At 44.0% G+C, this 23,698-nt stretch overlaps 1 protein-coding gene and 1 long non-coding RNA gene across 4 annotated transcripts in view; both read left to right on the forward strand.

Annotated features, from left to right (window-relative positions):
• The window catches only part of LOC148687275 (uncharacterized), a 337,005-nt gene that overhangs the window by 188,632 nt on the left and 124,675 nt on the right, over nucleotides 1–23,698 (forward strand). The gene's annotated exons all lie outside the window — the stretch shown is intronic.
• On the forward strand, nucleotides 1,592–22,597 carry LAP3 (leucine aminopeptidase 3). 3 transcript variants are annotated; one of them, XM_060278982.2, is made up of 13 exons: nucleotides 1,592–1,910; nucleotides 7,095–7,210; nucleotides 7,374–7,428; nucleotides 11,357–11,462; nucleotides 12,104–12,263; nucleotides 13,929–14,093; nucleotides 14,895–15,053; nucleotides 15,985–16,109; nucleotides 17,081–17,169; nucleotides 18,315–18,417; nucleotides 19,416–19,495; nucleotides 20,835–20,944; nucleotides 22,045–22,597. In XM_060278982.2, the coding sequence occupies exons 1-13, from the start codon at nucleotides 1,830–1,832 to the stop codon at nucleotides 22,244–22,246; spliced, it is 1,551 nt and encodes a 516-aa protein (XP_060134965.2). In that variant the 5' UTR covers nucleotides 1,592–1,829; the 3' UTR covers nucleotides 22,247–22,597. The 3 variants fall into 3 exon arrangements, with proteins under 3 accessions (XP_060134965.2, XP_060134964.1, XP_060134966.1); XM_060278981.2 differs by having other exon boundaries at nucleotides 1,592–1,756; XM_060278983.2 differs by lacking the exon at nucleotides 1,592–1,910 and adding an exon at nucleotides 3,708–3,852.

Raw genomic sequence — 23,698 nt, forward strand, 5'->3', positions numbered from 1 at the left:
GCAAAATTTAATACCAAAGGGGGCATTAGCTTACCCATTTTTCCAAGAAGTTGGAATTTCCGGTCCTTTTTTTTAGAAGCTGATTCCTTGTGATGAGAGAGAACACTCCCAGCATTATTGTACTGTTTATTTACAAAAATACATACAGTACTTAGAAGAAGAAAACAGACTTGTACAACAGACAGCACAACTGCTAATCCTGTCTCACATTCCTAATGAATACCTGCACCCCAACACAGTTTAAATTATCTATTCCAAATTGAAATTCTCTCTCTGTCCTTTCTTCTCCCCCTGCCCCACAGCGTGACATTCTCAGGCCCGTAGATTCCAGACCATTAAGAACCACCAAAAGTTCCTGTTGGCTATACAAGCAGAACCATCATGCTTGATAGTCTTGCTTATTGACCTAACTCATAACAACATAAATAGATGATGGCCATTTTGAGAACTAGCATACCATTGTGGCAGAGACAGATCTGTGTACCACAAAGTCCCCAGGTGACAATTCGCTTTTGCCAAAGACTCACTACGTAAGTGTTTGAAAATCCCCCCCACCCCAGTGGTGGTGGCTGTTGAGAGCTGTGCTCGCTCCGCGTCGTGACCCGTCCGGCTTCCTTTCCGGTGGGTTAGTGTTGTTTATTGGCGGCCGCCAGGCACGTGACAATGCAAATCGCCCTTCTCGTCGCCGCACGTTGCGGCACACCAGCCAGCGTCTCGCGGCACACTAGTGAGAAACGGTTGAGAAACGCTGTCCTAGCTGACTGTGTGAACTGCCTTTAATCACTTAAACAAGATGTTACAGGGATGGCGAGGCTGCCATGTCCACCAGCCAATGTCACTCTGGAAATGTCCTCGTCCCTGATTTAAAGAATCTCAGGATGTGAAAGACCTTTGCCACTGCCATTTAAAGTTGATGGGAGCTATGCAGAAATGGTAAAACTTACCGGAAGAATAAGAAATCAAGAAAAAAAACTTTTTTACAAAAGAATGGAAATGGTTTATTGAATATTTACAGATACTGTAAATTGTAAAAGATAAAAACTTTGTCAGGATTATTGTAATAACCTGCAGTTTCATAAGATTATATTTTTAAAGAAGATGAATAAAGGAGCAAATTAATTTGGATATGCAGAAGATATTAAAAATAAATTTAAGGAACAGCAGAAAGAGGTGGAAGGAAATCGAGTTCTTAAATGTCAAAATGATTGTAAAATTAGTGAAATGTATAAACGTGAAAAGCATAAGGTGTTTTTTTTTAATAAATAAAGGGGGGAATAAGGTTGATGGGAGCTAGATCAACCAATGCGCCAAGAATTGGACTGGATGCTAATTGGTGCTTCTTATTTTATTTCCCCTTTATGCGGAGGGAAAGTTCTCTTTTTTATTTTTATTATCATGATTTATTAAATGTGTATATACCGCCCTCCAGCCGAAGATCTCCGGGCGGCTCACCGCAATACATAGCAATACTGTACAGAGACAAAGCGGCGCCTCGGGGAAAGAGTGAGCGGCGCGCCCGGCCTAGGGGAGGCGCGCGCGGAGGAATGCGCAGCCCGCGGAGCCTCTCTCCTCTAGGCGGGCCTTCCTTCTCGCTGCGGCCCCGTGATCGCTGCCGGGCGGACGGGGGGTAACCATGCTGCTGGCGCCGCTGCTGGCGAGCGGGAGGCTCCTCCTGGTCCGCGGCAAGGAGCTCCGCGTCCCGGTGGCCACCTTGTCCTCCGCCGCCTCGGGCGCCCGGCGCGCCAGGAAACAGCAGGTAGCGAACCCCGGGCGCCCCGGGGAGATGCGGGGGGAGCTGGTGGGTGCCGGGGAAGGAGGGGAAAGCGGGCATGCTGGGAGCAGCAAGGGAGGGACTAAGCGAAGGGCGGAGAAGCATGGCGGAGCAACGGGCTGCTGGCGACAGGAGAAAGGTGCTGGCGCGCAACGCAGGGGCCGCGGGGGTAGCGAGCGTCTTTGCGCGCGTCTTTGCGCGCTTGGGGTCCGGAAGGTCGGCTGGGGGGCGCGATTGGTGGCGGAGGAAAAGCTGGGCTTGCCTAGGTGGTGCGCCTTTGGCCTGCCCGGCATGAGAAGGAGGCGGCTTTGTGGGCCAGACACTGCGCTTCCGTGGAATCCTAGAATGGTCTAGTAAGTTGGAAGGGACCTCGGAGGGTCATGTAGTCCAGCCAAGTTGCGCTGCAAGAATTTTGCATGCCAGAAATACCCCTGCCTCGTATTAATTGAATTAAATAGTTGCTCCTCCCGGAAAAAAAAAGATACCCTGCACGTGCCCAAAGACACTAAGGAGGTCACATGCAATGCCTGCCCTTGTCTTGTCTTTGCATACTAACCAGGAACCCTGGTTTGTAAGAAACTCTGGTAGTCTGTTAAGCAAGCCAGCTTCAGAGCTCACGGTTTGCAACTGGTAGGTGTTGAAATGGACTAGAGCAGGGCTGGCGAACCTGTCACCTGCCAGGTGTTGTTAGACTGCACCTCCCATCCGGCGAGTCATGCTGGAAGTTGTAAGGCAGGAACATCTATAAGGGCCACACAAGACAGGTTTCCCACCCCTTGAGGTGCAGTTTATTTTGAAATTTAAATCATAATTCCAGGTTCACACAGAAAGACAACTTGGGAATCGGGGCAAGCAACATTGAATCCTCCACCTGACTGCGTGGGAGGAGGTTAGGGTGAATTGTGCAAGTCCACTGTCTCCATTTTGTTTTTGCGGGTAGTGCTAACCTTGGTTTTAGCATTTTACAGTACTGTATGTGAATATGGCAACCCAAACAGGGTTGTATCCATTGCATATGTGGAACAATTTCTGTGAGTCCAGCGGAACTCCCCTTTATGCCCTAAGTCCCTCTGAAATGAATGGGGAAATAAGGCTCTCAATGGCTCCATATCACAGTGGCTATATATTACTTCCATTGTGCCTCTGAATGTCAGTTACTGGGGATCATGCATGCTATTCTGCTCATGCCCACTTTGTGGGCGTCATGTAGGCTGGTGTGATCCAGCTGGGCTCTTGTGTTTTTATGTAATAAAGGCCATTCAGTAGCTACGGAGGGGCTTTTGTGTCTTGGGTCTCTGTAACAGGAGCAGTATCCTGTGGCTGTGGGCCTACTGTGTCCTTGTCATGAGCCAGAAACCTCTTGGAAATAATCCTGCTTGGTTTGTTCCATTTGGTTTGGGCCAACCTAAATTGAGATGAGCAACAAGGTATATCATAGTTGCCAAGTTCCGGATTGAAAAATCCGGGATCAGCAGTGCCGCGGCACCAGAAGTCACTTCTACGCACTTCCGGACATGCGTAGAAGCGACTTCTGATGCCACTGTGCCCATTTCCAAAATGTCCGCAGCGCCAGAAGTCGCTTCTACACACTTCCGGACATGCACAGTGGCACAGCGGCATCGGAAGTCACTTCGATGCATGTCCGGAAGTGCGTAGAAGTGACTTCCGGTGCCGACGCTGCACCAGAAGAACATGGCCGCCGGCAGGAGCTCCGTAATCCGGGGGAATACGGGGTATTTTGCCATTCGGGACACCTGCGGGAAACGGTAAGAAAATACGGGGGTTTCCCAGGGAAAACGGGGTACTTGGCAGCTATGGTATATCAGAAACACAACACAAGGCTTTGACCTGCCTGTTTTTGGAAAGGACCCAAATCTTTCCACAAACACCCACCTCTTGGCCACGCCCAGCCTTAAAGAGCTGCGTTAAGGACCTGTTAGGAGACTGTTGCAGAGGCGGGACAAAGTTTCCCTCTTCTGCTATAAAGGCTGCAGACTGCCGAGTGCAGAAGGGAAAGACCACGGTAGCTTCAAATACACCTGGCAACGGATCAACACGGCGGTGTCATGGGTGTAAATAAGGTAAGGGGGGAATTGTGGAAAGTGTTCAATTAGCTGGTTGATGGCATGTTTGCAGGGGTCTGGAGAGTGTGCAAACCATGTGCATTATGCCCATGCTATGAACAGAAGTTTTCCACTCATGTTCCTGCTTGCTTTAGATATTTTCCTGAAGCATTGTGCTTGTCAGAAAGCTGGCATTTTATGAGCTGGCTTAGGCAGAGGTGCACTTTTATGGGAAAGGCCATCTAAAATGCTATTTTTAAAAGTCATCCTGGTCTCAGTGGAAGATCTAAGCTGGTACCTAAAAGTCAACTCCGGTTGAAATTGATCTCGTATTAAAAAGTGCTTAGTTGGAACAGGGTCGTGCCTTTTTATTTTTATTTAGTTTGAAAAAAAACATTGACTCAGGTAGGTAGCCGTGTTGGTCTGGATCAAAGTAAAATAAAAAAATTCCTTCAGTAGCACCTTAAAGACCAACTAAGTTTTTATTTTGGTATGAGCTTTCGTGTGCATGCACACTTCTTCAGGTATCTGAAGAAGTGTGCATGCACACGAAAGCTCATACCAAAATAAAAACTTAGTTGGTCTTTAAGGTGCTACTGAAGGAATTTTTTTATTTAACATTGACTCAGAGAGTCTGGAGACGCAGGATACAGAATGAAGTGAAGGATGTGGAATGAGTGCTGGGTACACAGCGAAACAAGGATAAATTCCGTGTTCTGTTCTGGTGCTTTCATAATTTGTGGGTGCCTTGAGTTGGACAAAGTGGGTATTACATTTCAACTGTTGTTATAATTGCTCTCTATGTTTTACATGCATTATAAAATGAAATAATACAAGAATCTTGGATATTACAGGGCAGTCTCACTTCCCTTTCCCAGTATAATGATTTTGGTGGCAAGTCTGAGCAGGAGAGTCTGCTTGCTTAAGCCATTCATCTCTGTTAATTTTTCAGCCCAAGGATGTGAAAGGCAGCTCAGGGAGTATGATTTTGGGGTTGTGCCTCTCCAAGCTGCTTTCCCAGGGGAGAAAAGCAAGTTGAATTCAATTTTTGAGCTGAAAAGTGATTGGGAGGGAAAGGTTCCTCCAGCCACTTGTCTTCTCTTCAGGTCTGCATCCTGCTCAGGCCATTTTGATTTCAGGAAACAAAACCGAGAGGGAGGAAAGGATAATGAAAGGACCCCTTGTAATATCTAGTTGGACTTAGGAATGCTGCTGGGGCAAATTGAACAGCTGAAGAGAGAAACCGGGTCAGCTCAGATTATCTTTTCCCCTGTGAAGATCATGTCTTCTTTCCCAATGAGTGTTCCTATCCTGCCAGGATGTCTGTGTCTAATGTTCAGTGTGCATCTTCCTGAACAGCACAAAGAGAGTGGTACTGCCTTATAATTTCCCATCCTAAAGATTTCCATATTGCTTTACACATTGTATGCAGACTACTTGCAGATTAGCATGTTAATTCCAGAATAAGTTTCGCGCAAAGGTAGTTTTCCCAGTGGTTCATGCAGTGAAGTCGAGGTGTTTGCAACAGACTGGTTTTCAAAAGCCCTTTAAGGCAAAGGGCACCATTTAAAAGTTGACAAGTGGCTTTTCCTTGCTCAATAAATAACCCAAGCGGACTTTAGTATCATTCTTCTTATCATTTTCCTTGGTTTCCCCAACTGGTTCTTCCACTCATTATTTTTTCTCTCCTATACTTATCCATGAATTGCTAACTAGTTTAAACTTGTGCAGTTGCAGGCTGCGATATAGATCACCCTTCCAGTATTTGCCATGACACAGAATATTGCTCCATAAGTCTTTAGACCTACAGTGGGAACTTGCTATAGAAACTACACCACCAGCCTCTCTGTTTTAGCGGTCTCTGTTATCCGATGAATCGGGGACATGCAGTAATAAATTAATCAAATGGATTAATTAAAATGCGTGTCCCTGATGTTAAAATATCCCATTTTACATTTCTGTTGAGTTTCGTTTTGCCTGCAGGTCTTGGGTTCAACAGGAGGCAGAATGTTTTTTGTCCCAACTTGTGCAATGCAAGTTTCTTTCCTGATTTTCCGCCTTAATTCAGCCACAGGGCTAATCACAGCCTTCTGCTCTCTGTTCTTGAAACCAATTCGCACCTCGAAAGGGACAATTTCAAAGAGTTTGCCGTCAGCAAACCCGCTTGCCAAGGAGCAACCGGGAGTGTGCTTGAAGCCTTTGCAGCTGCATCATTCCCTGCCCCACACCTGGCTGTACATATGGCAGCAGGATGGAGCAGGTGGGGATGGTTAGGGGAAAACTGGCTCTTGGTCCTGCACGGTGGAAGTTGCCCACCACTGTTTTGCAGTCTAGCCCAGCCTTTCTCAATCTTGGGTCTCTAGATGTCATTATACTACAACTCCCATCATTCCTATCTACCATGGCCAATGGTCAGGGGTGATGGGAGTTGTAGTTCAGGAACATCCAGGACCCCAAGGTTGAGAAAGGCTGGTCTGGACTGTTTTCTGAATTGCTTTGCTCTATCTCTGGGATAGAACATCTTAAAAAGCAGAGACATCACCTTGCCGACAAAGGTCCGTATAGTTAAAGCTATGGTTTCCCCAGTAGTGATGTATGGAAGTGAGAGCTGGACCATAAAGAAGGCTGATCGCCGAAGAATTGATGCTTTTGAATTATGGTGCTGGAGGAGACTCTTGAGAGTCCCATGGACTGCAAGAAGATCAAACCTATCCATTCTGAAGGAAATCAGCCCTGAGTGCTCACTGGAAGGACAGATTGTGAAGCTGAGGCTCCAGTACTTTGGCCACCTCATGAGAAGAGAAGACTCCCTGGAAAAGACCCTGATGTTGGGAAAGATGGAGGGCTCAAGGAGAAGGGGACGACAGAGGACGAGATGGTTGGACAGTGTTCTCGAAGCTACGAACATGAGTTTGACCAAACTGCGGGAGGCAGTGGAAGACAGGAGTGCCTGGCGTGCTCTGGTCCATGGGGTCACGAAGAGTCGGACATGACTAAACAACAACAACAACAGCTCTGGGATGAGGACCTTGTGACTCTCTGAAAGTTGTTTGGCTGCATCTCCCCTAATCACTGACCATTGGTCATGCTAGCTAGGTCTGGGGCTGTTGCTACAACATTATAGTCCATAGGGAAGTTTTTAATGTTTGATATTTTATTAAAAGCTTCTTCACCACCCTGCAATCCCTGGAGGTATTTTGCAATTGCTTTGTAGGGCAGCATCTAAAAAGTAACTCTCTCTTTTTCTTTTCTTTTGTAAGGGCCTTGTCCTAGGAGTCTTTGTCGGCAAGAAAGAAGAAGGGCCTGTCCAGTTTACCGAAGCAGGAGACGCTTTTGACAAAGTCGTGTCTGGGAAGCTCAGAGAGTTGCTGGCAATGTAAGTACCAAAACAGATTCCCTTCTGTTTATTTGGCAGTCATGAAATAGCATTTGACCATTCAAATTGTACGTAGCTGAGGAGCAGGTACCTGCTTGCAACGTGGAATAGCTCAGTTGGAAGACCATGAGACTGTTAATCTCCTGCTTGTTTTGTGTTCCAGTTCAGGACCTCCACTGAAGAAAGGAAAAACCCGCATCTTTCATGGCTTGCATCAGGTATGGATTTTCTGCTTTCTTAAGTATGTTAACCTAACTTGGGCCTCCAAAGTTGTTGTTTTTAATAGCAATTCATTGAATATTTCGAAGTATTTCATTGCATTCGATGAGACTTATGAGTATCCGATTCCAGTCTGAGGCTGCATTCAGACAGAACTTTCCTATCTGAAATTTTTTTGTGTTTTATATGATCTTTCGCGTGATGTAAAAGTCACTTTTGGAATTCTGGTGGAAGCTAATGGAAGTTAGCTAATTTCCATGTCAATTGCTTCCAGGAAAAAATCCACTTGAGAGCAAGTGAAGGTAAAACACATATTAAGAAAGGAAAAATAAAAAATCCCTTTTATTGATGAGTTTCCATTTACCTTGGTTTTGCTATGCTCTCTTACTCTCTTATGCTCTCTTACTATGAAGTAAAGTGCAAGGGAATGGCAGTGGCTTTGGTTAAACTGCCTGTTTGCTACATGAAGAACTTGCTATGTGCATTATTTCACTGGTTATATGAGGCAAAAAGGTGCAAGTGTAGACACTCGGATGATTGGAGTTCAGTACTTGGGCAATGCTTGCTTAAGGAGTTGCAATGGGCAGTTGTCTGCAAGCTGATCATGCTGCAGAGAGCATGCTGAAGGCTGCCTAATCAAAATGCACATGCGCCGGGAGTTGGAGTGATGTATGCAATGTTTCCTAAAATGTCATGTATCCTTAGAATGCTATGATTGGATGCTTTGAAATCTCCCTGTCTTTGAGATGGCCATGACTGGAGTTCCTGTGTGGTATGGTGTTCTTTCCAGCAGCACTCTCACCGTTTGTCATCACAAAATAAAGTCTTTCTTGACTTAAACCCCCCCTTTCTCTTTGCTGACTGACTTTAACCTGGAGAATTGTGAGAGTTTTGTTCTATTATTTTCCTCTGGTTTTCATGGCTAATATATCGCATATCTTTCTAACTGACTTAATTGTTTCAAGAGTTGTTGGAACTTTCAAATATTTTGATCCTAATTCTGTCCACCCAACCAAAAGCTTTATATGTACGGTTGTCCAGCTCGGGAGATTAAGAACCTCAGCAGGTCTCCAATGTTTGATACTTGTCAATAAATAAGCATGATGGTATCATTCCAGATTTCCATGATAGTATCATTCCAAATCCCCCTTTCTTAATTTGCAATTGCATTTTTCTGCAATGATCTTCTCAGTACATTTGAAACCCAAAGACATTTCCTAAAGAGGGGGTTTCGTGACCCACACTCGCATGTCAAAATTTGGGGGCAGTATTCAGGCACACAGTTCTTTCCTCCCATTCTCATGGTTGAACAGGGGAACAGAAGCACACGTGCCCAGGTAAGGTGGTGACCATATCTGCCAAGTTCCTGCCTGAGAAATAAGGGATCGGACCGGAAGTAGCGCTGCCGCCATTTTGGAACTGGGCGGAGCATGCTCAGAAGCGACTTTTGATGCTGCTCTGCCCTGTTCCAAAATGGCCGCCGCACCAAAAGTCGCACTGCAGCCATTTTGGAACTGGGCGGAGCAGCATCAAAAGTTGCTTCTGAGCATGCTCTGCCCAGTTCCAAAATGGCCGCCGCGCCAGAATAAACCGGGGGGAAACAAAAAAATCTGTTTTTTTCGGCTGGGGACAGCTGGAAAAACGGGGGTTTCCCGGGGAATACGGGAGACTTGGCAGCTATGGTGGTGACGTGTCTGAAGACATGCACTGCTGTGTCATGGGTGTGAATGGAAATGAGCATGGCATGGCAGTATAGCAGTCAAAAAGCCATAGCTCCACAATTCAACGGGTAATGCAGTGTAAAAGGAACATTAGAAATTGAGACGGAAGCACTAGCATTGTAACCAGGGAAACTGACACAATAATCCCCGTGCTCAAATGCACCCAAAGGTCACCATACCATATTAACAATGAGAAAGTGAAATTTCACCATTGCCTTTCCAGCAGCTACATATTTGTTTTTGATTCTCTGGAACCAACGGGATGCAGCCAAACTAGACAGGACTGTGGCAGGTCCATGTGCAGAGTGGGGTTTCCTGCTGAATCCTTATAAGGTGGCACTGAACCTAGGGTGGGAAAAAGAGAATTAAAATCCCGCCTCCATCCCAAACCATTTCAGGTTCAAAGGGATGTGGGCAGTGGAAGAAAGTAGCTCCTCCAAGAAGCCCACTTCATGGGGAATTAGCAGAACCCACAGCTGTTCATAGCTACCTGCTCTCTGAGACTACCTCAAAAGTAAGGCTTTTGGGTGTGTGTGGTGATTCAGAGATAAGAGCAGTTGAACAGTTAATGCTGAATTGGCAAGATAGGGGCAGTTGAACACTTAATGCTGAGTGAGCAAAAGAAAACTGGAATACTGAGATAAAGAGGGTTTTAAAAAATTAATGAAGAGGAACTTGGCCTGAATGTCACTGAACCAGCATTTATTTATTCTGAGGTGTTCTACTGCTGCTAATTGGCATTTATGAGTAACATTGTTATGATGCAATCTCCTTTGGAGAGGTCCTGAGGTGCTTAGAGCAGGCATCCCCAAACTGCGGCCCTCCGGATGTTTTGGCCTACAACTCCCATGATCCCTAGCTAGCAGGACCAGTGGTCGGGGAAGATGGGAATTGTAGTCCAAAACATCTGGAGGGCCGAAGTTTGGGGATGCTTGGCTTAGAGCAACATTGGGGAATCTGTGGCCCTCCAGAGGTTGTTGGATTCCAGCTCCTCTCAGCTACAGTTGGCATGACTAATAGTGAGGAATGATGGGAGTTGTAGTTCAGTAACATCTGGGGGGGGCACAGTCTTAGAAGTCCTGCACACAGTGAAGACTAGATCTTTGGTGTGAACATAGAGCACTGCATAAAAGCTTTGGAGCAAGCGTTTTCTTGGCAGGGAATGTGTAACTTGAAACACCCACAGCAAGTTCTCCTGAAGTCATTTTAGGAATCCTGTGCTTGGTGCTAATCTTTTTTTTTTTATGACCCTTCATGGTACATTTCACTGTTGGGCTTACTGTCTTACTTCTTAAACATCAAATCTATATCATTTGATGGCCTGTGATATTTATTTGGGTGGATGTGTGTATATATAGCAACAGTTTTTAAGTCCTTCCCACTCATTCTCTCTGTCATTTTTGAAAGGGAAGAAGAATCTTGCAAAGGGTTTTAGTTACTCTCATCTGTGCTGAGAGTCGCTTCAAGAGCCCAGTGGCGCAAGTTTAAGTAAATATCTAAAGAAAGAAAGTATGTATAGGTGGTTGAAAGGTTTTGGAAATCATGGCTGGTGCAAGATCATGTGATGTTTATGTGTAGGAAAAAGTTTGGATGCGAAGAGTAGATTTGAGGTTGCTTGTGATCCTGTGGCATGTTACACTTTTCAGTGTCCCGAATGTCTCTTGTTTCTTACCTCTTGTGATTTCCAGTTAGATGGCTGGGTCAGACTCTTATTTTATAAAATGTGTATCTCCTTTATTCAAGGTAGTTCACAATTCAAACAACACTTGCATGCACACCTGAATGATAACAGATGAAAAGAAAACCAAATTTGAAAAAGCAGTTTCTTAAATATGCTGAGTTACACATTTCCCTAAAACTTAAAAAGGGAGGTGCTTTGTTGTGCTGCCTCACCCCCCAAAAGCCAGGCCATTGACGAAGCAGGCTGGGGCTGATGGAAGTTGAAGTCTAACATCTGGAAGCCTACTGTTGCCTCCATCTCATTTCTAGGGGCGGACTCTTAAGACGTTCAGATCCCTGTGGAGCCTTAAATAAAAGCTTCCCATTAATTTCAGTTCAGCTTCTGCAAGGGAGCATTAGTGTATTCTGGCACGCTAATGACAAAAAAGCAACACAAACATATTTCAAAGTATACTTCCTAATTACAGGGTGTTGTTGGTTTTCCTGAAAGGATTAAATCAGTTTCTTTGCTGTTGGGTTGCTGCAGGACTTTTCAAGCGTAGTTGTTGTTGGCCTGGGCAAGAAGGCAGTCGGAGTAAATGACCAAGAAAACTGGAATGAAGACAAAGAAAACATACGGGCAGCTGTTGCAGGTTAACTTTTTTCTTGTCTTTTCTCGTGAGTTTGTTCTGTAATCTATTAAATGAGACGTGCTGCATTTTGAAGATACTTGCTGGTTTCAGAGCTAGTGCCTCTTAGAGCCAATGACCCAGGCTGCACTCCTGGACCTACTTACCCAAGGGTAAGTCCAATAGATTTCAGTAGGAATTCCTTCTGAGGAGATGTGGTTAGGCCTGCGCTGCAAATCAAACAGCTCTCAGGCATTGTGGCATTAAAATGCCAAATAAGTATTATTAGCATCCAAGGTACTTTGATGGCATAAGCTCAAAATAATGGCTGTAGTATAGACTTTGGCCTGTTGTAATTGCTCAGTCATCACTGTGCCACAGGGCAAGTGCGGGTGAGGCTCACTCTCACTCTTGCTGAATTGCCTGCAGCTAGAAGTTGCTTGATAAATGTATCTGAAGTGCACTAATGGGCCATATATTAATAAGCCAGCTTCTCCTTTGAGTTGCCTTAACTGGTGACATGAACTTTACCGAGTTGATTTGTAATACCGGGTAGACAGAGCCTGATCACATTTTTAAAATCTGCCCGTTCCCTTCCTTTCCCTTTCCCTTTCCCCCACCCACCTCCAGTTCTTAATGTTGCAAACGTGTATATTATTTTTCAGCTGGGTGCAGGCAAGTTCAGGACTTGGAGGTCCCTTGTGTGGAAGTCGACCCTTGTGGCGATGCTCAGGCCGCAGCGGAAGGAGCTGCCCTAGGACTCTATGAATACGATGAACTGAAGCAAAAAAAGAAGCCGGTGGTGGAAGTTCAGCTCTACGGGAGGTGATTGGCTGAGAAACAACATTTATACGGTGCCCGGGATCAACGTGCTTGGTCCTCTTTCCCTTAAAAAGGGGTCATCACATGCTGAAAGAATATGTAAAGGGGGCTGGGGTGGGGGAAAACATGGATTAGCCCCATCCGCTATTGGTGATTTCCACAGCAGCCATGCCCCCCTCCCCCAGTATGTGGGTTCTGTGTGTGGCGACAAAGGGGCAACCGTGCCCAGTCAGGCTGGCTTCTACATAAAGGAGTTGTATGTGCATACATTGGCATACTTATAGGCCCTCATCACATGCCAGCTTGAAGTAGGGGGCACTGTGTGTGTTGCTGGTTGACACATTCCTTCATTGCCTGAAGGGTGTAATCTGAACCCCCTTTTTTGAGCTCAAAAACAAAATGCACGAGTCTTATTTGCAAAGACTTCCCCTGAGGTTAAACCACTGAGCCTAGGGCTTGCTGATCAGAAGGTCGGCGGTTCGAATCCCTGTGACGGGGTGAGCTCCCGTTGCTTGGTCCCAGCTCCTGCCAACCTAGCAGTTCGAAAGCACGTCAAAATGCAAGTAGATAAATAGGAACCGCTACAGCGGGAAGGTAAACGGCGTTTCCGTGTGCTGCTTTGTCATGCTGGCCACATGACCTGGAAGCTATACGCTGGCTCCCTCGGCCAATAATGTGAGAAGAGTGCACAACCCCAGAGTCGGTCACGACTGGACCTAATGGTCAGGGGTCCCTTTACCTTTAAAGCATAGATAGGGGACGCGGGTGGTGCTGTGGTCTAAACCACAGAGCCTAGGGCTTGCCGATCAGAAGGTTGGCAGTTTGAATCCCCGCGACGGGGTGAGCTCCCGTTGCTCAGTCCTAGCTCCTGCCCACCTAGCACTTCGAAAGCAAGTCAAGTGCAAGTAGATAAATAGGTACCGCTCCGGTGAGAAGGTAAGCGGCGCTTCCGTGCGCTGCTCTGGTTCGCCAGAAGCGGCTTAGTCATGCTGGCCACATGACCCGGAAGCTGTGCGGACAAACGTCGGCTCCCTCGGCCTATAGAGAGAGATGAATGCCGCAACCCCAGAGTCATCAGCGACTGGACCTAACGGTCAGGGGTCCCTTTACGTTCTTTAAGGCATAGATAAAGTAAGGTACTCTGTACGAGAAGTGAGAATCAAACCTTCCAATGAAAATGAATTAAGTCCTCTTCAAGTGCCAGCATTGTCTATATTGGGGTAGTGGCTGACATATAACTGGTACTAAATAAATGCTACATTTAGACTCAGGAAGCGTGGCTTGCTGGTTTTGGTCAGGCAGTCTTGCTACATTTGAATATGGTGCTTAGTTTTAATGGCCTACATAGCTTGGTGTCTGGGTATTGGAAGAAATACCTGTTCTCTAGGTGCCTCTGCCATCTGATGAGGATAGTGACTGGGTGGGTGGGTGTCTCTTTGGCACCAGACAATTTACCGTATTTCTACCTTTCCCAAGACCTTTCAAATTTCAAGAGTAAGGTTTTGATGTTTGCGATTTTGTCGTCCCTGTTCATCTAAGTCAACCAGCTTAAAATAATTATACAAATTCTACAGTTCTGCAAAGTTTGCCAGTAGAAGAGTCACTGATTTATGGCATTTCAATTCTGTGATGATATTTCATTGATTATCCTCCTGTATTCCTCTTTAGCGATGGAGCTGAGGCCTGGCGGAAAGGCCTTATCTATGCCAAGGGACAGAACCTGGCCAGATCCCTCATGGAGGGTCCAGCCAACCACATCACACCTACCCGATTTGCTGAAATTATTGAAAAGAAACTTAAAAGTGTCAGTAGTGATGCAACCGTCCATGTAAGGTAAGTTCTCACAGTGGCATGAGTGAGAACTCTTAGATTTGTGTCCGCTTTCAGTTGCTTGCTGTGAGCTAGTGATGGCTCAGCGCTGCTTCATAGACCTCTCCTTGGGTTACCTTTGTTGGCAGCATTAGGGAATTTTGGTAGTCCAAAAAAGTTTGATGCAGTGTGTCAAACCACTGGGACCTGATAGTTGTTGTCAAGTACCATTTTAAGCTAAAAAAACCACAAATACTGCAGCAATTAAAATCCACCAACCTTCCAACAGCTATGAAGTTTAAATACATCTTTCTCTGCTTTGCTGTCTGGAAAGTCCTGGTTTTCAATTCAGTTTTGGTGGTTCACCCAATCAAAGCAGAATTTTTGGGACTGTTCTTTACTAAATTGGCTCTAGATGTTTTGCCAGAAACTTCAAAAGGGCAACTGCCCATGTTACTTTTCCATCTATGTTTCTGCCCCTGCCTCATTCCTTTCCTGCCCCAAACTTGCTTATACAGAGAAGCTGCTTTTTTCATATACTGTACAGAAGAGAACTGTATCCATCACCAACTTCATTTAAAGAGAAGGCTGTTTTGGTTTAACCTTTTATGGTCAAAAACCGCAGGATAATCATTTTTTTAAAATGCCTTATAAACAGAATAGAGCAAAAGTTTAAGCTAGGTTTTTTGCTTTGTAATTGCCCTATAATTTGGGGGGCAGGGGGAGATAATTGCTTTGCAGATAGGTTGAGACTCTGCAGTTCAACTTGTGCCCTTTTCCCATTCATTCATTTTGTAAAATGGGGATGGTTTTACATTGTTACAGGGATAAATCCTGGATAGAAGCACAAGAGATGGGATCATTCTTGAGTGTTGCCAAAGGCTCTGATGAACCACCCGTCTTTTTGGAGCTTCACTATAAGGGAAGCTGTGATGCCAGTGAACCTCCAGTGGTGTTTGTTGGGAAAGGAATTACTTTTGATAGGTAAGTACTGTGCATACCTTGGAAGCAAAATCTGAAAATCCAGCCAGGTGTTATCTTTAATCAACAAGGAAAAGAAGCAAACAGAGAATTGCCTTTTCCCAAAGTACACGTATTTGAGTTAGAGCTGTTGATTTATTCGCAGGGTTACTGGGTGATTAACCATCTTTAATGATTAATTAGTTAGGTGATTCAACATTACTTTGACCCAGTATTGGAAAGCAGAAAAACTAATAACCCAATAGTAAGCACAGAGTTTTGTTTTATTTATTATATCCCCATTCACACATGTTAATCGCTCAACCTGAAGCGGTGACTTGCATGTGTGAAGACAGAATTTTTTGTATCGCCTGAAAATCAATTCTTTGTGTACTGCCCTGAGAACTTCTTGGCTTTTGTTGTATAGTTGAACGCAGGCAGTTCTCCAGTATCTGCTTCCATATTTTCCCTGCCAAGTTTGTGGTCTTCATAGCACAATGCGTAGCAGTCATCTCTGCCCTTCCATTCATGAAAGGGTCTCGGATCCAGCAGAGGCACCCGCCAATAGAAGGTGGGAGTTGGAATTTATTAATTCCTGTCTTCTTTGTGACCCCCCCCCAATCTGTTGGGGGACCCTTGGAACAGGAGGGGTGGCACAAGCAGCTGCAGGAGAAGGAGGGAGGCGGGATTTGTGAAAACAGCTTCCCACCCTCCTTCCATTCACAAATGCCTCTCCTGGATTTGTAAATGGAAGGACACAGCTCTACACAACCCAATGCCATGTTTTCCATGGGTGTACCTTTTTTTTGAACGTGGAAAACGGTCATTTTCCAGCAAAGGTATATTTTGGCAAGATATGGGAAGGGAGGTGTTGGTAGTTGCAACCATTTGCGTCCAGAAACCGGAGCCTTCCATTCACACCTGGTTGTGTGTTCTGTGACTTGTTCCTCTCCAGTGGCGGCATTTCCATCAAACCGTCTGCCAACATGGATGCCATGAGAGCCGATATGGGAGGAGCAGCCACTATCTGCTCTGCCATTGTGACAGCTGCGGAACTGAAGTTGCCCATTAATTTAATTGGTAAGTGGAAGAGGAGGAGAGGGTGAAGAATGCGTAAAAGGGGCCAGGCACAGAAAGACCCGTGGGGGTATTTCAGTAACACGCTTTCCAAACATGCCTTATATTGAGACCTGTGATAGCTCCACCTAGCCCAGATTTTCTGCTCTGGCTGGCAGTGTGGCTCTCCAATATCTTGGACAGACATTCCCTGATCTGCTGTCTGGAGAGCCATGGGGTTGAGCGTAGGACCTCATGCACACAAACAAAGCACACATTGCCTGCCACAGCTATGGTCCTTCCCTGAACCTTCCTGCAGCATTGGGTTTCCCCATGGCTGCTTGCTCGTTCTCCAACCTCTCTGCAGTTTGTTAGGGGTGATGAGAGTTGTCCAGTGGCCCCTGTTCCCCTTGCAAAGGTAGAGTTTCTAGAGTAGTTTAATGTGGAACTCTTGGAACTGTAGATCTTTGATGGGAATAGGGGGACCCCAAGCAACTCTCAGCTCCCTTAACAAACTGCATTTCCCAGGATTCTTTGGGGGAAGAAGCCACGATGGTTTAAAGTGGGGTAGCAGTGCCATAGGTGCTTGGTACAGGTTGGGCCTTGGTTTCCAATAACTTGGCAGTAACTGGCGGGTTTGCCGCCATTTGCGCATGCACAGGAGTGGTGATCGCCGTTCGCGCATGCACAGAAGCGGTGATCGCCGTTCGCACATGCACAAAAGTGGGCAATTGCCATTTGCACATGCGCAGAAGCGGGCAATCATCGCCTGCGCACAACGGCACCTCTCCCAGTGACCTGTTTCGACCTCCGGACGGACCTCCGGAACGGATTATGGTCGTAAATAGAGGTTCCACTGTAGTAGAAACTGTTTGATCAAAGCTTTGAGGTAAACCTTCAAAACAGGATTACTAAGCTTTTAATAACAAACACCAAATAATGTCGGAGTGTGATGTCAAATTGCAACAGCAGTTGGCTTTTCCCCCCAATCTCAGGCTTGACACCCCTTTGTGAAAACATGCCCAGTGGGAAGGCAAACAAGCCTGGAGATGTCGTGAAGGCCATGAATGGGAAAACAATTCAGGTATGTTTTTAAGATGCTTGTGTAAGCGAAGGAGGTTTGAGCTGCATTTGGACCAGTGGTATCACATTAAGCTGAGCAAGGCAATTAGCTTTTAATGCTCTCTTGTGCATTAACAATTGAGCCCTTCCAGAAGTTGGAACCAGAGCACCAAGGAATGGGCTGGGTTCAATCCTTTCCCTCTGATGTGTTGGATTTCGTTTTAAAATCAGCAGCGAGTTTTTAGCGCAAGGGGATGTAACAGAAGCTGCACCCAATCACATGCAGTCTGACACGCCTCGGTCCCCATTCTGCCCCCTCATTTTGCTTTCAAGGGCCCATGCTAGGAGCCCTTAGGCAAACTACTATTCTTCAGCCTCCTCTCCCCTTTCCACTCGGTGTGGGTGGAAAACAATAATGGTGCTGCCCAACTTTATAGGGCTGCTTTCAGATTGCTAAGAGAGAATGTGTGAGGAGTCTTGAACGCTATAAAGGGCTATTGAAATGCTAAGCTATTGGCTGGTTAATTATTTTTTATAGCATATATTACTTTTAATTAAATCCTCAAAATCAGAGGCTTTCTTATTGGGAATCACAGGATGGGATATTCCTCCGAAGGCGAAATATATTTTTCTATATGCTACCGTTGCCGTGAGAATTTTAATTGCGAGTAACTGGAGAAGTGATAAAACCCCTTCGAGGTCGGAATGGCTACAGAAACTAGTAGAGTACGCAGAATTAGCCAAGTTAACCGAAAGAATGGAAGATAAGTCCAAACAAGTATTTATTACAAAATGGGAACCTCTTAAAACATATCTTAAAAACAACTGTGGAAGTCTAAACTCGGTCGCTGCTTCTGAATAACCTCTGTAAGTTGTACTAAGTAAGAAATAAAGATACAGGAGAAATGATATTTTACTGTAAAATGAATAGATAGGTTTATGCAAAAAGTTAGTAGAATATAAATGAAGCATGGAGAAGACGGGAAGTCAATGAATTACAAGAAGATTTATTGTCAATTATATAAATGTATCTTTTTTGGTTAATGGTGTAATTTGTAACAAATGACGTAAATACTCTCTGTTTTGTATTTTGTTGGTGTGTAAGCACAAATAAAGCAAAAAAAATCATTCTCTTATTTTTTTGGGGGGTGTTCCTCATCTTGAAAGGTTGACAACACAGATGCAGAAGGAAGGTTGGTCCTCGCAGATGCTCTTTGCTACGCACACAGTTTTAACCCACGAGCCATTGTAGATGCTGCTACATTAACAGGTACCTATTTTTATTTTTTTCTTGGAAGTTTCTGGCTTCCGCATTCAATTCCAGATGTGGAATAGCGTTGGGATGGTCCTCAGGCCATGCTAAAGTAGTTCAGCGCTACATGTATGGTTTCAGCGAGTGTCTGTCGCCCTAGCCTCTTCTGGGGAGGATAAAACTTAAACACAGTGCAGAGCTCCCCCCCAAATAGACCAGAGGTAATTGTACTTCATCCAGCAGAGCTTTTACTGCTACTGAAGGCAAATGAACATAATGGTCACAAACCCAGTACATTCAGGATTGGCACAGTCCATAAAAAAAATCCAGTTGCAGCACTTAAAATGAAACTTAACAATACTTATAATAAGACTAAGCCTTAACACTACAACACACCAAAACAAAGAGATAGAAAGAGAAAGTGATTATTATCACTGGCCTGATTATTATAGTCGGCATGACCTTGACAGAAAGATAATAGAACCAGGTTAAACCAGCTGTACTCAGCTTCCCAGAAGAAATAACCCCAACAAAAACCTTCTGCCTGTTTCTTTCACGCTTTCTATAACCCTCTTGAATTAAGTACAATGAGAAGCACATCAGATCAGTACAAAGAAATGCAAACTTGACAGTATCAGGCTCATGTGCTCCCCTCTTCTGCCATGTAGCCAAGAGGATGTATGCCAAGTTGACTTTCTTCGACAAATCTTGACTTAGCATTACTCACAGACCAAGAATCCTTGTTTAAAACAAAGGTTACTTAAACAAGCCAAGATTACAACCCATGATTTAGCGTGTTTGCAACGAAGCATTATTTGTTTTGAACTAGACTGTAGATAGGAATGCATTGCATCTTCAGGAAGAAACCAAAGTCTGACACAATCCCGTGTATAAATATGTAAGATTATGCCTTCTGCGGGTCATAGAAATGTGTTGAGAAGCAGAGAGCAAAAGAGATTGTTGTAACTCCCCATGAAATGATGGGTTAATAACTTGATCTGTGTAATACTGTATAGGTGCCATGGATATCGCACTAGGATCTGCAGCTACTGGGGTTTTCACCAATTCACACCAGCTGTGGAACTATTTGTATGAGGTATGTTTGCAGCACAGATAAACAGATGTGAAGGTGGCTACTAACTTAAAGGACTTTAAAGAAGGACCGGTGTTAAAACTTGGGTCTGCAGCGGTTGTTGGACTACAACTCCCATCATCTCTAGCTATCAGGACCAGCGGTCAGGGATGGTGGTGGTTGTGGTCCAACAACAGCTGAAGGCCGAGGTTTGAGAAGAAACACTGGGTTAGACCAATATTATTGGGAACCTGTCAACAACTGTTAGCCACAAAAGCTGAAAAAAAAGGAACCCCGTTTGGAAGGTTATAAACCTCTTGTGAACTAGGTGTTGGGAGCAAGCTCCAGGCTTGTTTTAGCCATTACCAGAGAGTTGTGCTAGACTAATTTCAACATATACAATCAAAACACAATTTCGTCTTTTCTGTTATTTTTTTTTATACTTCCCACCCCATTTTCCATGGAGTTTTCTTTCTTTCCTTCTGCTGCTATCTTCTATCAACTAATTCAAAACCACAATATTATAATCTAATTACTTCTGTTGCTTATACAGTGGTACCTCTACTTACGAATAACTCTACTTACGAATATTTCCACTTACGAACGGAGCTCCGTCCGCCATCTTGGATGCGGTTTAGATAGGATTTTTTCTACTTACTAATTTTTAGATGGGGTTGCTTCGACTTACGAATTTTTTCTCCCAATGCATTCCTATGGGGTTCGACTTACAATTTTTTTCGACTTACAAATGTGTGTTCAGAACGCATTAAATTCGTAAGTAGAGGTACCACTGTAGCTCAAATCCTGCTCACAAGTTCATCATGCTCTATTTCTTTAAATAGTCCAAAAAAGGCGTCCATTCTTCCACAAGGCACTCAATATTAGATTCTCTTAATTTTGCTGTTAATGTTTCCAGTTCTGCATAGTCTTATCTTTCTTACGCATTCTTCTTTGGTTGGAACTTCTCCCTTCCATTTCGTGCTAGATTAATCTTTTGCCTGATGCACAAGGCCAATCTAAAATGCTAAAGCTTATCAATGCAAAAACCTTTTAATTGTGAAACATAATTATATAGCGCTATAATATCAATTACAGTTTTCAATGATGTTTTGACACCATGCTCAAGTCTCTTTGATCCTGTCTCATTCATTGGTGCCAGGAAGAAACTGGCAGTTAAAATTATTTTTAAAGTGTTGCTAGAAGTGTTTCTGTTCTTGCTGATGATTTTAATATTTCATTGTAAACTGCATAGGTTTCATTACAACCAAGTAAGTGGTATATAAACTGAAAGTGAAACAATCGTATGTGTTGAAGTTTTCCATGCTACTGACTTCCTTTACTCACGATGCATTTACAATTGTAGGCCAGCATTTTGACAGGAGACCGTGTTTGGAGGATGCCTCTCTTCGAACATTATACAAAACAAATGACAGACTGCCAGCTTGCAGACATCAACAACCTTGGAAAATATAGGTAGGAAATATAGCCACCCAGTGTTGTTGTTGCTGCTACGTTTAAACCACTCTTGCCAGTGCATACAATTTAGGATGAGAAAGAGGAATTTAGGAAGCGCATAAGGAGATGACTCTCTGGCTGACCTTCTCTTCCACAGGTGAGGAACCTGTGGCTCTTCAGATGTTGGACTCCCAAGTTCCGACATCCCCAGCCAAACATGACTCTTGATCAGGATTCATGGGAGTTGTGCTCCAACAACATGTGAAGGGCCACCAGTTCTCCACACTTGTTTTATTCCTGTTCAGACTGGGGAGAGAGTAATAACTTTCCAACTGGGTCATGGTTCATGTAGGGATGAATTGGTGAGCAGAGGCAATGCAGCTGACCCTTTGGAATTTGCTCAGTACAAGAAGAACTGTCACTATACACCAGACCAGAGTTAAAGAAGCTAACTGTGGTTTGAAGTGATGTCTGAATTGAAAAAGGCTATACAGTCGTATCTTGGTTGCTGAATGCCTTGGAACTTGTACGTTTCGGCTCTCGAACGATCGAAAACCAGAAGTGAGTGTTCCAGTTTTCGAACTATTTTTGGAAGCCGAACGTCCAATGAAGCTTCCAATTGGCTGCAGGAGCTTCCTGCAGCCAATCAGAGAAGCTGCACTTTGGTCTCTGAACATTTTGGAAGTCGAACGAACTTCCGAAATGGATTCCGTTCGATTTCCAAGGTACATACAACTGTAACTTGCAATTAAAAAAAGATGTTTGAGGTGGGTTTGTAAATCGTGGCTTATGCTAACTATGGCTTGGCATCGTGATAAACCATAGTTACAGCTATTGGCTCTGCTTCTGGAGGCTACTGTACCATGAAGATGAGAGCGTACTTACAAAGTTGAGTGCTGAGAGGAGAAAATGAAAGCAGGCAAACCAGTTTTCCTTTTCCACTATTGGAAGCACAAGTTATGGTTTGAATTTGAAACTATTGCTGGTGCAAACCATGGTTTGATGATATGTCTGAATTGAGCGTCCGTGGTGCTGTACAGTTTGGTTTATAATTCTTTACTCCTATAAGTAAACAGATATAAGTAATCCACTCATATTTTATGTTTCTTTCCCATTAGATCTGGTGGTGCATGTACAGCTGCTGCATTCCTGAAAGAATTTGTGACCGCCCCTCATTGGGCTCACCTAGATATTGCAGGTGTGATGGGAAATAAAGATGAGATTCCATACCTCCGTAAGGGCATGGCAGGACGGCCCACAAGGACCCTAGTGGAATTTGCTGCTCAACTGAGTCAAGACAAGCAAGCATTCAGAAAATAGTTAGATGTGCAATTATAGAACCTCCCAGCCTTAAAATAAGTTTGAGTTAATTTCAAAACTGCTGAATCAGTGTGTGTATTAATTAAACAGGAAGGAAAAGAAAAATATCCACAACATGGATTTTTCAGTGTGTTTCTAAATCCAATGATGAACTGAAAATTTATTTTGTAAAAAAAAAATCTTACTGAGCAAGGATCTCTTATACTTCCCTTTTTTATTCTACTGATGAACAGACATATGAATATTCTGTTTAGATATTTAATATTGAAGGAGCGATCACTTTGAACTATCATGTTTTGCAACTTGAATGGAAACTATAAAATTGTCACAATAAATATCCATTTGGAAAGACCTGTAGTGAGAATTTGTACCGGCATCCCTCACAAATCAGAACCAATTCCAAAAGCCACTGCCTTTTCCAATAATAGGCCCAAGTAAATTGGATTTCAGGATTCACAAGACATCCTTAATTGATTTCCGTAAGATACAGAGGAGAAACTGGTAGAGGACATGCTTTGTGTGCAGGTGGTTCCAGAATTGATCCCTGGTACTTCAGGGGGGGGGGACCCTCTGTTAGTAGAGCTAAAAAAATGCCTCTCTACCCAAGACTTTGGAGAGTACAATAGCTTGCTAGTCTGAACAAACAGTACTTCTTTTAATACACTAGTTCAACACTAGCAAAGTGGGCACTTCTATTTTCTCAACCAAAGGTTCTTCTTTCCTCTGATCTATAAATGGTTTGCCTGTATCTACCTCATGAGTAAATCCTGTAATCTGTTGCCAGAAGCACCTGCTTTTATCTTGCTTGGTAAGGTATTGCAGCAGTCCAGGATTAAAGACACCTAGTAGCTACAACTTTGCCATTGAGCTCACAGTCGAATACTTCCATATCCGCATCGTAGCATGAATTGGCAGTCTGGCTCAGATCAGATATTATTTAATCTAAGGGCAAAGTGATGCACAACGTTGCATAAAGCCCCAGACGGCAAACTAGCTGCAGCTATCCGAGAAAGTGATTTTGGAACTGTGACTGTGGCTTTCACGGAAGATAACTAACTGGTGCCGAAAGCAAACTGTACTGGAAACATACTCTATCATTACTCAGTGCTTTTATGGATGCGAACTCTGCAGATGCTCAAGGGCTAGCTGATGTGTCACTAAGCATAGACATGGAATTAAAAATGATGTATTCTACACTTAAAAAATATGGATGAGATTTAAAATACTTGAAAGCTATTGTAAGCCTGCCTTAGGACCAATTATAATTATATTTATAATAATTATATTTATATTTATACTTTGCCATTTCCCCCGACAGTGACTCAAGGCGGCTTTTAGATAAAATAAGAACATAGCTAAAAACATGGGGGGAAACCACACTAATCACACAAAAACTAAGCATGAATAGAAAAAAAAACCTATAGATTTAATTCTTATTCATATTTTATAGTT

This window comes from Zootoca vivipara, chromosome Z1, assembly GCF_965207765.1.
Source record: "Zootoca vivipara chromosome Z1, rZooViv2.hap1.1, whole genome shotgun sequence".
Classification (NCBI taxonomy): Eukaryota; Metazoa; Chordata; class Lepidosauria; order Squamata; family Lacertidae; genus Zootoca; species Zootoca vivipara.

Bases quoted from the DNA above. Each gene is read 5' to 3' on its own strand.
- LAP3 (XM_060278981.2), top strand. From the start codon at position 1,634: ATGCTGCTGGCGCCGCTGCTGGCGAGCGGGAGGCTCCTCCTGGTCCGC. The intron at 16,110-17,080 runs GTAAGTGGAAGA...CCCCAATCTCAG, and splicing joins GTTGCCCATTAATTTAATTG to GCTTGACACCCCTTTGTGAA. The intron at 17,170-18,314 runs GTATGTTTTTAA...TCATCTTGAAAG, and splicing joins TGAATGGGAAAACAATTCAG to GTTGACAACACAGATGCAGA.